This window comes from Chiroxiphia lanceolata, chromosome 3 (assembly GCF_009829145.1).
Source record: "Chiroxiphia lanceolata isolate bChiLan1 chromosome 3, bChiLan1.pri, whole genome shotgun sequence".
Lineage (NCBI taxonomy): Eukaryota > Metazoa > Chordata > Aves > Passeriformes > Pipridae > Chiroxiphia > Chiroxiphia lanceolata.
In genome coordinates, this window is record NC_045639.1 from 69,641,925 (window position 1) to 69,654,156 (window position 12,232).

General features: G+C 43.1%; 1 protein-coding gene across 1 annotated transcript in view; it reads right to left on the reverse strand.

The window, feature by feature from the left end:
• Positions 1–7,831, reverse strand: part of SLC16A10 (solute carrier family 16 member 10) — a 63,101-nt gene extending 55,270 nt beyond the window's left edge. Inside the window, exon 1 of the mRNA XM_032682587.1 lies at positions 7,161–7,831. Coding sequence (XP_032538478.1) covers positions 7,161–7,527 — 367 coding nt within the window. The 5' untranslated portion in view covers positions 7,528–7,831. The remainder of the gene's footprint in view (positions 1–7,160) is intronic.
• Positions 7,832–12,232: the final 4,401 nt, after the last annotated feature.

A 12,232-nucleotide genomic window follows, 5' to 3' on the forward strand; every position in this document is an offset into this window, starting at 1 on the left:
TGAGGTACTTTGGACATATACATAAAATACAGCTCTACTGTACAAAGCACACTGCAGAAGATAAACAGCCAAAGAACTCACTACTTCTGCTTATTCAGGAAAAAGGTAACAAAAAGGTTGCTTTGCAACTTCAAGTCTGAGACCGCGTTCCATGGGATTACAGACATGCTGCTGATAGCAAGAGCCTGGGCTCAACATCCCAGTAATCCCTTCCTGTGTGTGGGAACTAACAGTGATGATTTTTAAATTGGTCCCATCCTTACTAAAGGACTGCAACTCTAACTTAGCTATTAAAACCAGTCTTTCCTGTCCAGTTCCCATGAAAATTAACAGCAAGATATAAACCAGAGCTGCTGTTATTGTAATAAATTAGATCTCTGGAACTAAAACAGATAGTGTAAGATCACAAGAGAATGTTTTCTCATAGAATTATCCTTCCTGTACATGTTTGCTGAAGATTGAACTGCAGTAGTCTAAGTCTGCATTGTTTGTTTGTTCACAAAATGAAAGAATAAAAAAATATAAGAAATATATAAGAATATATAAGAGACAACCTATATAATTCCTTCACATAATGAAGGAATTGACTATTCTAATGTCAAGCAGCTATCTTATAAGTGCTGCATTAGCTTGGATGTAAGTAATCAGTGCATCTCCTTCCACGGAGTTCACAGAGCAGAAGCCATTTCAAATTGGGTAATTACTTGCTGAGCATTATAGATCAATGTTTATTGAAAATGTTTATGTGACTGATCAAATACTAATTCCCAAATGTATTAATAAATTAATCCACAAATTTAGAAATGAGGAACTGAAACACAGATTAGGATAGTCTCCAAGCAACAACAATGCTACAGCTAAATCTGAATTGCCACTGAGTTCCTCAGCTAAGATTATCTGTATGTGGCTCTTCAAACAGTGGGTAATATGTATATAAAATTCAGAAAACATTAAATACTAAGTTTCATATGACTGCTGAGCCCTCACATCATGAAGGGGTTGACCTAGAGCACAGCTCCAACAGCAGAGCCAAGGCAGCTGGCCAACAACAGGTCATAGCAAAGGGGACCAGCTGCTCTTCTCAGAGCAGCCAACACTCGCTCACCAGTGGTGCTGCCACAGGGTACACTCCCCAGCACACAGTGCAGCAAATGTCCCCATGACACCATAGGTCCCAGTTCAGACTGTGCTCCTCAGGAAGGATGCATGGAGCAGGTCTGTGGCTCCTCTGAGGCAGGCAGGCACTCAGATGCCTAAGGAGGCATATGCTTGTGCTACCAGGTGAAGGAAATGTGGGAGGGGGTCAGAACACTGCACAGCACTGGAGGTGGCATGAGATTGACTTTACCTTCTCTGAGATCCTCAAGCTTCAAGAGTCTGAACCCCCAACTACGCCAAAGGTGGAGCAGGTAGTCTTCTTATTACTGTGAATCCAGCAAAGGACTGCAAAAATGAGAAGGGAACTGAAGCATCTGACACACGGTGAGAGGCTGAGAGGGGTGGAGTTGGTTAGGTTCAAGAAAACGCTGGGGGGAGAGACAGTAATTTTACCAGCATGCATAAATACCTGATGAGAAGAAATTAAAAAAGACTGAGTCAAACTCTTCTCAAGAAGCAAGAGCCAAAGGGCACAAATTACAGTACAGAAAATTCCATTTAAAGGTAAGAAAAATCTTCTTTACTGTGAGGGTGGTCAAACACTTGCACAGATAACCCTCAGAGCCTGCAGAGTCTCCATCCTTGTAGATGGTCAAAACCTCCCTGGGCAAGGTCCTTAGCAGCCTGCTCTAGTAGACATTGCTCCAGGCAGAAAGGCCACAATCTTAACCATTTTGTTCTTATTTCTAATTACTGAATTAACTCAAACTTGCTAAAAGAGCAAGTAGACAAATTGTGCTATAATAGTTTACGAACAGTCTACTGTTTCTTCACACACACACAAAAAAAAGACCATTACATTTAAACTTCAAGATGGCTTTTAACAGTACTCATCTAAGGAGGCAAAAGAAATCATGATAAGAGAGATAGAACATTATCAAGAAACTTAAAGTATCTGGACACAAAGTAGACTGTGCTGAAAAATAAAATCATCTTTATGGATAGGTAAACACTAAGCCCTGGTACATCTAGCTAAGTCCAAGAAGAAGGTCTATTAATAAACACACACATTTTACTAACTTCCCCTTTAGACAGCAGTTATTTAGGCCAACTCAAAATGAGGAAGGGAGTTGAGAAACCTCAAAGAATAGCAGCCAAAATGGATGAATAAGATGACACTGAACAGATTACAGGGATCAATTAAACAAAACAAGGTTGAAGAGCAAGGAGCAATGCACACTGGAAAACTTAAAAGTCAAGTAAGCTTCACTGGCTGCAGGTACTGATAATAAGTAGCAAGAAAAACATTAGGTTATGTAAATAATGCAAACTAGACAGCACAATGTTATCATAGTACATCATTCATGCCAGAAAACAGCAAAGCCTCATTTTGTAAAATGACACTACCTTTCTTCTCTACCTTACAGAAGCTTATAGGAGCAGAGACAATGACAAAGTAACATTGAAAGTATGAAAAGTATTTCACATGGAACAAAACTGTTATGAATAAAGTACGGTAAAAACTTAGCATTTCAGTGTGGATTTGTATGAAGTTGATTTTAGAGGATATGGTTTTGTCTGACAGGCAGCACACCAAAGCTAATAACTTGAGGCATGTGAATTTAATGCAGAGCAGTGGCAATAGACAGCTGTCTTTAGAGAGAAATGAAAGTACTGCCTCTTAAGAAACCAACAAAAGTAAACTGGTAACTAGCTTTCAGACACATTAGGAAGAGTATTCTCCCTAACTGAGCAACTTGTTGCAAGTTAACCTGCACCTGGAACAAAATGATCTAACCAACGTGAATTCCAAGACGAGAAAAAAAACCCACAAAAAACCCAACTTAACTAGCAGACTCAAGGCTTATCAGTCTGCAGACAACTTATCAAGAGTTCAAGAGGAGCGCTCCAGACATATGAGATAATAATCCATCAGAATTACAGAACCAGCATTGTAAATTATAGAACAAGGAGCAATTAAACTAGTTTTATCTAACTTTTTTTTAAACTGAAATCTAGCCTTTTTATCTCTGTTGCCACTAGTATCACAGTATTTACTTCCCTTTTGAAAACAGGTATGTGTACATACACACACGAAACCCTGTACAGTAGAGGCATCTATGAAGACAGCACAACAGAGGACTAGATGGGACTCACACACAGATCCTTAACTTAGATAACAATGGGACTGGCTCAGTGCTCCTCATCCCCATGTGACAACTCCAACAGGGAAAGGAACCAAGCATTTTTCCTGCCAGAGCCTGGAATGGTCCCAGAACCTGATCCGTTCCCTTCAAGGATGATTAGGCCACAACTGTACTTTAGCACTAGAGGTCCACTAGGTCTGCTCTATTTTCAAGGGCCAAGAGCGTCCTGTATTCCATTGACATGGGTTTTTTCCACCCAACTTGTTCCTCAAACACAATGAACTATAAACAATGAACAAAGTAGTTTCCTGAGACTTCAGACACAGTTTTCTAGAAGTTTTATACTTACATTGGGGGCTTTTCCTCTTCTGCAGCTGTACATCAATTAGCTTTTGAACAAAAAAGTAGCTACCCAAGGAAACAATAGATTTGCTTATATAGTGCACTACATGAGCAAGGAAGTGAGCTTTTTACTAATAGAATACCAAAATATTGTATACTAGTTATGTTCAAATTTTTACATAAAAAATAACTATAACAAAGTGCTCCTTGAAGACATTCGTGAACCCCCTATTATCTGCAGCACAGGTTTTTCTGTTGCTGCTCCTAAATCCTGCAACAATGTTAATTATAGTTATTTACCTTACATATCCAGTGCTGATGCTGCATTTTGGAAATGGCCCTGCTGCCTTGCCTGTACTTTTGGTTCCTTCCACTTCTCATCTACAAGGCAGAGTCACTTCTTGACTACATCCTACTCCATTCTGCCTCCTCCCTTTTTGCCTTTCGTACTGATAAATATCCATCCATCTACTAAAACTAATAAAAATAGCACAGACTATGATACTTAATGTCGTCCCATTTTGCCTTACACGAAGAAATAGGCATACATTTTTAAGATATTACAAAATGCTATTAAGAGATAACAAAAACAGCACGTACTATAACCTACTTAAGTCCTATTTTTGAGAAAAACAACAAGCAAGAGACAACTACTGACTAGTCCCAAAAGAGCAGGCACACAGAAACCTCTGGCAACACATGTGCTTATGGCAGAGGCTAAGTAATCCTGGAACTTAAAAAAAAAAAAAAATTTAATTCTGTGGTACTCTGGATCAAAAGTGAGATTAAACAGACACCTGGGATCCCTGGAGAAATTGCCTGGAATAATCACACCTCTCAAAAATCAGCATTTTAGATTTAAAAAAAAAAATTTCAGAAGAATTAGACTATTAAAAAAACCCAAAACCACACAGCAATTCACTACAAATTCCAGTTTTCCAGCTCATTAAATCTAACTCAAATGCAATTTCCACTCCCAGATTTGGGTAGCAATTAGTCCTAGCACAAAAAAATAAACAAACAAACAAACAAAAAAACTCAACTAGATTAAGTACTATACTCAATATAATGGGAACAATCAGGTTAGAGTTTTTTCCAACACTAAAATCATAGTGACTTTTTCCATTAGTCATTCTTTTTCTTTCTACACCAATGCCAGCTAATCCATCAGTGTTCAATAAGAGCTACGTTACACCAAGTGCAATTGGCCATCCTGATCATAGCTCCCCCTTTCGGCAAGCTAAATATTGTATCAGGATTTTAGTTCAGTTCACATTTGGTCCTATCTTCATAAGGCAAGAAAAAAATAGCAGACAAACAGTTACTAGGCAGTGAGGCTCAACATTAAGAAACAAAAAGCTCTCTCTGACAGCTGCTGCTTAGCTCTTACAGTGCCCTCGACTCATCAAGGTACTTTTAGGCATTGAAAGGAAGGACACCTTTTTATCTGCTGTTCACAGGAGACACCTTTTTTTTTAATTTGCAGTCCTCCTTCACATGCACACAAGTCATCTAGCCAAGGCAGCTATCTCATGGTATTTCTCCCAACTTAAACCAACCTGAGTTTAAAAAAAAAAGGTAAAAATAACATCTTCTGCATTACTCAAACCAGAGCACATCTGATAGAGTAAAACAAACTGCAGCTGCAGCTGGTTGGTTTTGTTTTTCAGATCACTTAAAAAGCAATGCAGGACATGCTGGTTCTATCCAGGACTCTTTCTGCTCTTCTAAGCAGGATGCAAAAGATCTAGGCTTTAAAGCCAGTTCCCATTTCCCCCCCCACTCTTTTCTTCAATTGGGCAAATTTTCAAAAACATGGGTGGAGCACACCCACAATCTCGCCTCACTCAAACACCAGTGGTGCAACTACTCTTCTGGAAGGTAAAACATAATAATTTCAATCTGTCTCTTGTGGATTATTTTGACTACTGCACTAGTACCTAAAGACTTTTTTTAAGTACATGACAACAGTTTTGAGAGGTTGTTACTACAGAACCAGAAAAAGCAATTACACCTCTGCATCATGAACAGAGAGAGTATCAGCCACCCATTTGCTTCTGCATTTCTGACAGGCCATTGACTCCCAGGTCAGTATGCAAATGTTCACAGCACCTTCTCTGAACCTCTTTCTTCTCCTGTGCAGGCTAAGGAGCCCAGATACCTATTTCTGGATATGAATTTCCCAGTTGCAAAGCAAACACTGCCATACCTGACGTGTAGATGTAGCGTCTCATCTTTATAGCTCAAGGACACGGAGGGATACACCTTCTATATCACCGTAAACAGTTCAAATGCTGAAGAACACATCACTTAATGCTCCACCAAAGCTTTCCAGCTTTCCTACTTCAGTAGAAACACCTGCCTTGCTTTTCTACTTCAGCCAAAAATATTGTTATTAAGCTGGGGGAGGAAAATTAGCCTCTTTGTTTCCTACATCTCAACTTTAGGCCCACTTATCCCAGTATTAAAGAAGACATAGATTTCAAAACTCTTTTAAAGATCTGTATCACCTACTAAGTACTAAGTTTCCTAGAAGGCTTCCACCTCTGCAAGGTTACATACCTGGAACACCTTTTTTTTTTTTTTTAAGAAAGGAACAAAAACATAAAAGACAACGTTCGCTCTTTTAATATTTCATTTTTAATAGTTTAAATGAAGCTACCTTTTAAATAAGCCAACTTTATTTACTATAATAAGTTATTATAGCTATTAATTTGTTATTATTGCAAGATCCAAAAACTGCATTTCCTCAGCTTGCGAAGTCAAAGCACAAGACACATTCCAAAGAAAACATAAAATAAAATAGAATTTATGCTCAGCTTTGAACTAATTGATACTTCTGTGTCCAGAGTGATTTAGATCAGTAATGGCAGAGTGGATATTTGATTGTGATAGTACTGTTAAGGTCTTTAAAGTCGGGTAAACACCATTAATTTTACTCATGAGTTTTGTGATATTGGTTACAGCAGTAAATCTGCACATTGACATGCTCTTTTTAGCAACTGTTAAGACCATTTTTGAAATGTTTTAAGTGCCACTATACCCCACTATTAATTAATCATTTAGACTAACCATTAGGCTCACGAGGGCAGGAGATTAAAGATTTCTGGGACCGGGAGCGTGCACTCTTCCCAATAATGCACGATGACAGACACAAAGATACAGCTGCGGAAGAAGCCAGAGTACACCTGCTTCTCTCCCTGCAGCTTCTCCCCTGATATCCCCGGATCTTGCTGCCCCCGGCACTGCCTCGGGGCCAGGGCTGCGAGCGCGCACCTTCGCCAGGAGGCGAGAGCAGCTTCTGTTGCCCCCGATGAAAGGAATGTTTCCGAGAGCCTCAGCCCAGCCCCACGTGCTTGCGGCGGGGCACGGGCAGGCTCCGCCCGGCCCTCACGCCCCTACCGAGGGGTCTCGCTGCCCGTGGGGCTCGGACACCGACCGCCGGGCGGCGGCACCGCCAGCAGCAAGAGCCCCGGCTGGGGCACCTCCTGCGCCCGGGCTGGGGGGGGGGGGGAAGGCCGGAGGCGGAACGGGCTGTAAGCGACGCCGACCCCTCTCCCGGCCGCCTCTCACCTGTTTTGAAGGCCAGCTGCTTGTCCTCGCTGCCGCCGAAGAGCTGGAGCATGGAGACGAAGAGGACCCCGCACGAGTTCTGGATGCCGAAGACGGCGCCGTTGCACCACATGGCGGCCAGCATCACCACCCAGCCCCAGCCGCCCTCGGGGGGCTCCGGCGCAGCCGCGCTCCCGGGGCAGCCCGCGCCCCCGGGGGCCTCCGCCGCCGCCCGGGGCTGGGCCCCACTCTCGCCGCTCCCGGGGCACCACTCGCTGCCGTTCTCCCGCCGCGGCTCCTCGGCCGCCGATAGGCCGGGCAGGGGGGACGCGGCGGCGGGGTCCCCGTCCGCACCCTGAGGCTCCAGCTGCTCGCTCACCGGCGCCATCCTCGGAGCGGGCAAGAGACCCTCAGGCGCGCCGCTCCCGCCTTCCTCCTTCTCCTCACGACCTTTCGTCCCCCGCCTGCCTCACCTCCTCGCCGCGGGAGCTGCGGGCATCCTGCGGCGCCCCGTCTGTGTCCACCCGTCAGTGTGCGGGACCTAACGAGGCCGCCCCACACAACACACCCTCCCTCTTCCCGCCGTGCCGCCGCCGCTTTATTTTAAAAGGGGGGCTCCCCCGGGGGCGTAAGCGGCACGAGCGCTTCCCTCCGCGCCGATTGGCCGCGGGACGGGAGGCGGGACGGGAGGGGGGCAAGGGGAAGGGAGGCGAAGCCACGCGCCTCGCCAACCCCCCTTCCCCGCCCGCCCTCCAGCTCTGCCTCTCCGGCGGAGGGGGTGGAGCGGGGCGGGACCGCGCCGTGTCAGCGGCGGCGGCGGCGATAAGAGCTCCTGCCGTGGCTGCTCGGAGAGGGGGAGCGGGGAATCGAGGAGGAGGGGGGCGAGGCTGGAAGTCAGCGGTTAGCGGCCGCCGCGGGCGCTGGGCGGGAGGAGGGAGGCAGGAGGCGGGCGGGCGAGCGAGCGCCCCGAGCCCGCACGCAGGTACCGCGCACTGCCCTCGGCGGGCGGGGCGGTAAACAAGCCCCTGGCCCCGCTCCCAGGCCGAACCCGCTCCCCACGAGGCAGGGCAGCTGCACCCGCTGCAGCCAACCGAGCTGAGAGGGGAAAGTCTGAAACTCCCGCCCCGGCTGTTTGCAAACAACAACCAAGTAAAGAGAAACCGCCCCAAAATGCGCACACCCCGCCACACACACAGACACACGCACGCGATGACAGCTGGCGCTCGGCCCTGCCCGGCGCTCTTGGGCCTCCGGGGAGCAACATCGTCCACCCTCCTTCCCGAGGGGAAGGCTGCCAGCCCCGGCAGGGAGCTCGGGGCCCTCGGGGCATCCGTCGTCCTCCTGGACAGCTGTCCACCTCTCCTTGGGCCACCCTGTGCCAGAGGGGGCCGTGAGGGAACCGCATATCCTCGTTTGTCATCTCTGTTTAAAAGCAGGGAAAATACTCTCTGTATACAAAGGAAGAGAAAATACTGCTCTTGCACACCTCATGGCATGTTTCCCATTTGCGCATGAGGCATCAACTCTTGACCTTTCTTCCCCACAGCCAGTGAAGTAAGAGGATAGGGAAAGGAGAGGTCTGAAGTGTTAGATGACAAGCTTTTTGACCCATGATCTCGCTTCCAAGCTTTCAGCTGCACATCTGTTCCGGCATTTGGCAGCTACTTACGTTTTAAGCAGTTTGGGCTTGATGGGGAAGAGCAGCTTCTTCAAAGAAAATCAGCAGAATAAATCTGGATGCTTCATCCTTCCCTATGAAACCTGGGGTGCTCAAAGCAGCTTCTTGCTCTTATACACCATCCCGATTTTTTCACTTAGAACCTGGGCTGTTACTCCTATATCATCTGCACCATGCAACTCCTTTGCCTACCTGTTAAAGCCTCTTCCTCCTTTTTTTGACTCTGAATCGCCTTCTCCATCCTATACCTACCAGTGGCCACACGGGTAAAAAAAACTTAGTCCAAAATAAAGCTCAGATCCATAAGACCATGTCTTCTTGTTCTGCACACATTACTCGGTCACTCTCCGTGTGAAAAGTAGCAGCTAAAGAAAGAAAACCATGTAACAGGGTAATGAAAGCCTGTGTAATGTACATTGAGCAGGTGTTAGCTTTTAGAACAATATCGACCTTTGGATTTTTAATTTTGCATGATTAGTGTGTTCGCATTTGTTTTAAAATAAGTTACTTTTTAAAAAAGATTACAAACACATTCATGATTACAATGAAGCGCATTTTATAGATGCACTAATCTTGCTGCATACTCCATTTGTCTTGTTGCCTATATGCATCTGAATTAAACATAAAACCATTACACGTACACGTAGAACAGCAGTAGAATATGGAAAACATAAAAGCCCATAACAAAACACAATCTAGCCGTATGAAATACATAATAATTGTCAAAGCAAAGAGAGAACACTTGGCTGACCATTGAAAAACACGTCTGTTCCCCCAAGAAACAAGTTTTGATGGTTATGAAAAACCCCAAGCTTAACTACGCTCAATCTACTTCATAAGCAATTTAACACGCAAAAGTTAACACTTTACATTCTCCAGTAAGTCTTTGTACAGAGGCTGTTTTCCAAATCTGTAGAGCTTTCTTACAATAATTTTCCCCACCCCAATATAACATTTTTTGAACAGTTGTGACAGAGAAAACCTTTTTTGAATCAATCTTCATTACGTTTGCCAGCAATGATTGATTTAATTAAACTTTTGGTTGCGTAAGAATAGACAAAGGCAAAATCCAAGATTGGATCTTAATACAATTGATACAAAGGAGCACAGTTCTGCCAGTGCAACATTATGTATTATATTTCTAACTTTTAGTTAGACTCCTCAGATTACTTCACCTACCTTCCTGAATGGGGGCTGCAAACTGTATGATAGACAGTCAAATCAGCCGGAGGGAAGAACCAGATATTTTTTCAGTTTTGGACAGTATTCAGTTAAGCACAAGAGTAATTCCTTCTCTGCATGTTTTTCAGTGTAATATTTAGGTACTGCATTTCGTTTCCCTGTTTCCTACAAACACTGTAACAACTCCCCCAGTCTTTAAGATAAAGGATGTGTATTTGAAAAAACCCATTGTGAACGTATTGTGAACAGCTTCTACTTCTGTGCATTTTTGAAAACAAATTCTGTTTTCCAGTCACTGAGTGTTTCTTATACCCTGATTAGTATGAACTAATTATTTTCCCTTTCTCCTCACGTTTGGGAATAGAGAGTCATAAAATCTGATTCTTCAGTATATACAGGTTTTATAAATGTGATGTCTACATCTGTTCTGAATGTTTCTTCCATATTCTGTACCTTGTTGTCCTATTGTTATCTATCTAAACTTAATTTTTTTTTTTAAATTAGGGCACATGGGGCCTTCCTTTATGGGCCTCAAGTAGATATCTAGGGAAACTTTGGTACGCTCTGCTCCTGTCAAGAGCTAAACCTCTTCCATTTTGAGAGGAGTCTCTTGAGATCTCAGCTATTTTCCTGGTAGTTCCCAAGAACAAGAACAATGAAAGCTCACTCTTCATAGTCAGATGATTTTCAACCATCACTTTCCATGGAAAATGTACTTCGCAAACAGAAAATGGGCAGGTTTGACTTCAGTTTGATTGCTAAAGTTTTTGTAATCCAAATCATTCACAGTAAAAACATTGGTGCTTAAATTATTACTGTCAAAGAACTTAAAAAATATTTTTTTCAAAAAATAATACTATGGAAAGATATGTGAAAGGAAAGCCACCTTTATGACTCTGCTATTTGAGCCCTGTATGCTCACAAGAAAAACAGTTGAAAAGGAACTAGAAGGGAGATGAATATGAGATAATTGTCATAAAAACCTGTGAAAATAAAGAGGTTAGAGTTATAAAAGATATACCTTGTATACAGGTAACAGTATCTGGTTTAGCTAAATTGTTGTTATGAGCAATGAAAAAGAATCATGAAACCAATGGCAAAACAGAGAGAAAAGTGGAAAAAAATCAAGAGAGGATGGATAAGCTGAGAAACGTGATGTAAGAAAAACCTTGGGTTTGTCTAAGATGTGTTCCTGTTTATAGTAATGTACTTATTTTACACGTTTTATTAATACCTTACAGCTGATAACAGACAGCAACCGTGCATGCAAAAGACATAATGCTTTGCGACAGACATCTGCTATGATGGTACTTAGGTTGTGCCTCTTTTAGGATCAATACATAAAGGCCAGTGCCAAAGGAGGAATTTGCCCTGTCACCTGTGGGCTCTCAAAAGCCCCAGACACCACAAAATGGCATCGTCTGCAACCCTATCTGAAATTGTAGCCAGCTTCCCACTAAACATTCACTTGCTTTCTCACAAGCTATTGAAAATAGACCACTACTTCAGTAGCTCTCACAGGAAGCATTTTCTTCGACCATAAGGAATATTTCAATTGCCAATGACTTTAAAAAAATTACCTTTATTGTTGAAGTACTCTGTTAGTGACACACCAAGACTTTTCCATAAACCATTATATCTGTAGAGTGTTTCAAAATTATGCAGTATTCTGCGAAGCTAAAGTGAACAGGATGCAAAGCCTGGAGAGTACATGTTCAGAGTTTAATTCTTCCTTATTCCATTAATCTGATTCGAATTTGTACTGTAGTATATGAAAAGGGTATACCTACATCATCCAGGGAAAAAAAAAAAAAAGATCTTCAGTAAAATGCCTAACTTTATCACAATTTGCTACAAGCGGTACAATAGATACAAACACAAGAGATTGAGGAACTATATAGAAGACTTGAAGCTAAAAAAAAATTTTGTGACCACTTAGACTAACGCATGCTCTTAATGATGAAGCTTTTTTGTTGTATAATTTTCAGCTAGTATAAGTAAGGCACCTATTCAGCAGAAGGATTTGGACTTAAGTCAGAAAGATGAGATAAACAGGATAACCATTAAAACACAAAAACATATGGTATCGCCAACTGTGTGAAGATCAACATTACATTAAATCCCATTCAGTAAGCAGTGTTTATGCATCTCTCAGCCAGACAGGATGTTCTACTGATGTTTCAGACTGGGCTCCAGCTGAGTCGTATGAAGTACAAGGGCTGCATCTGATTGC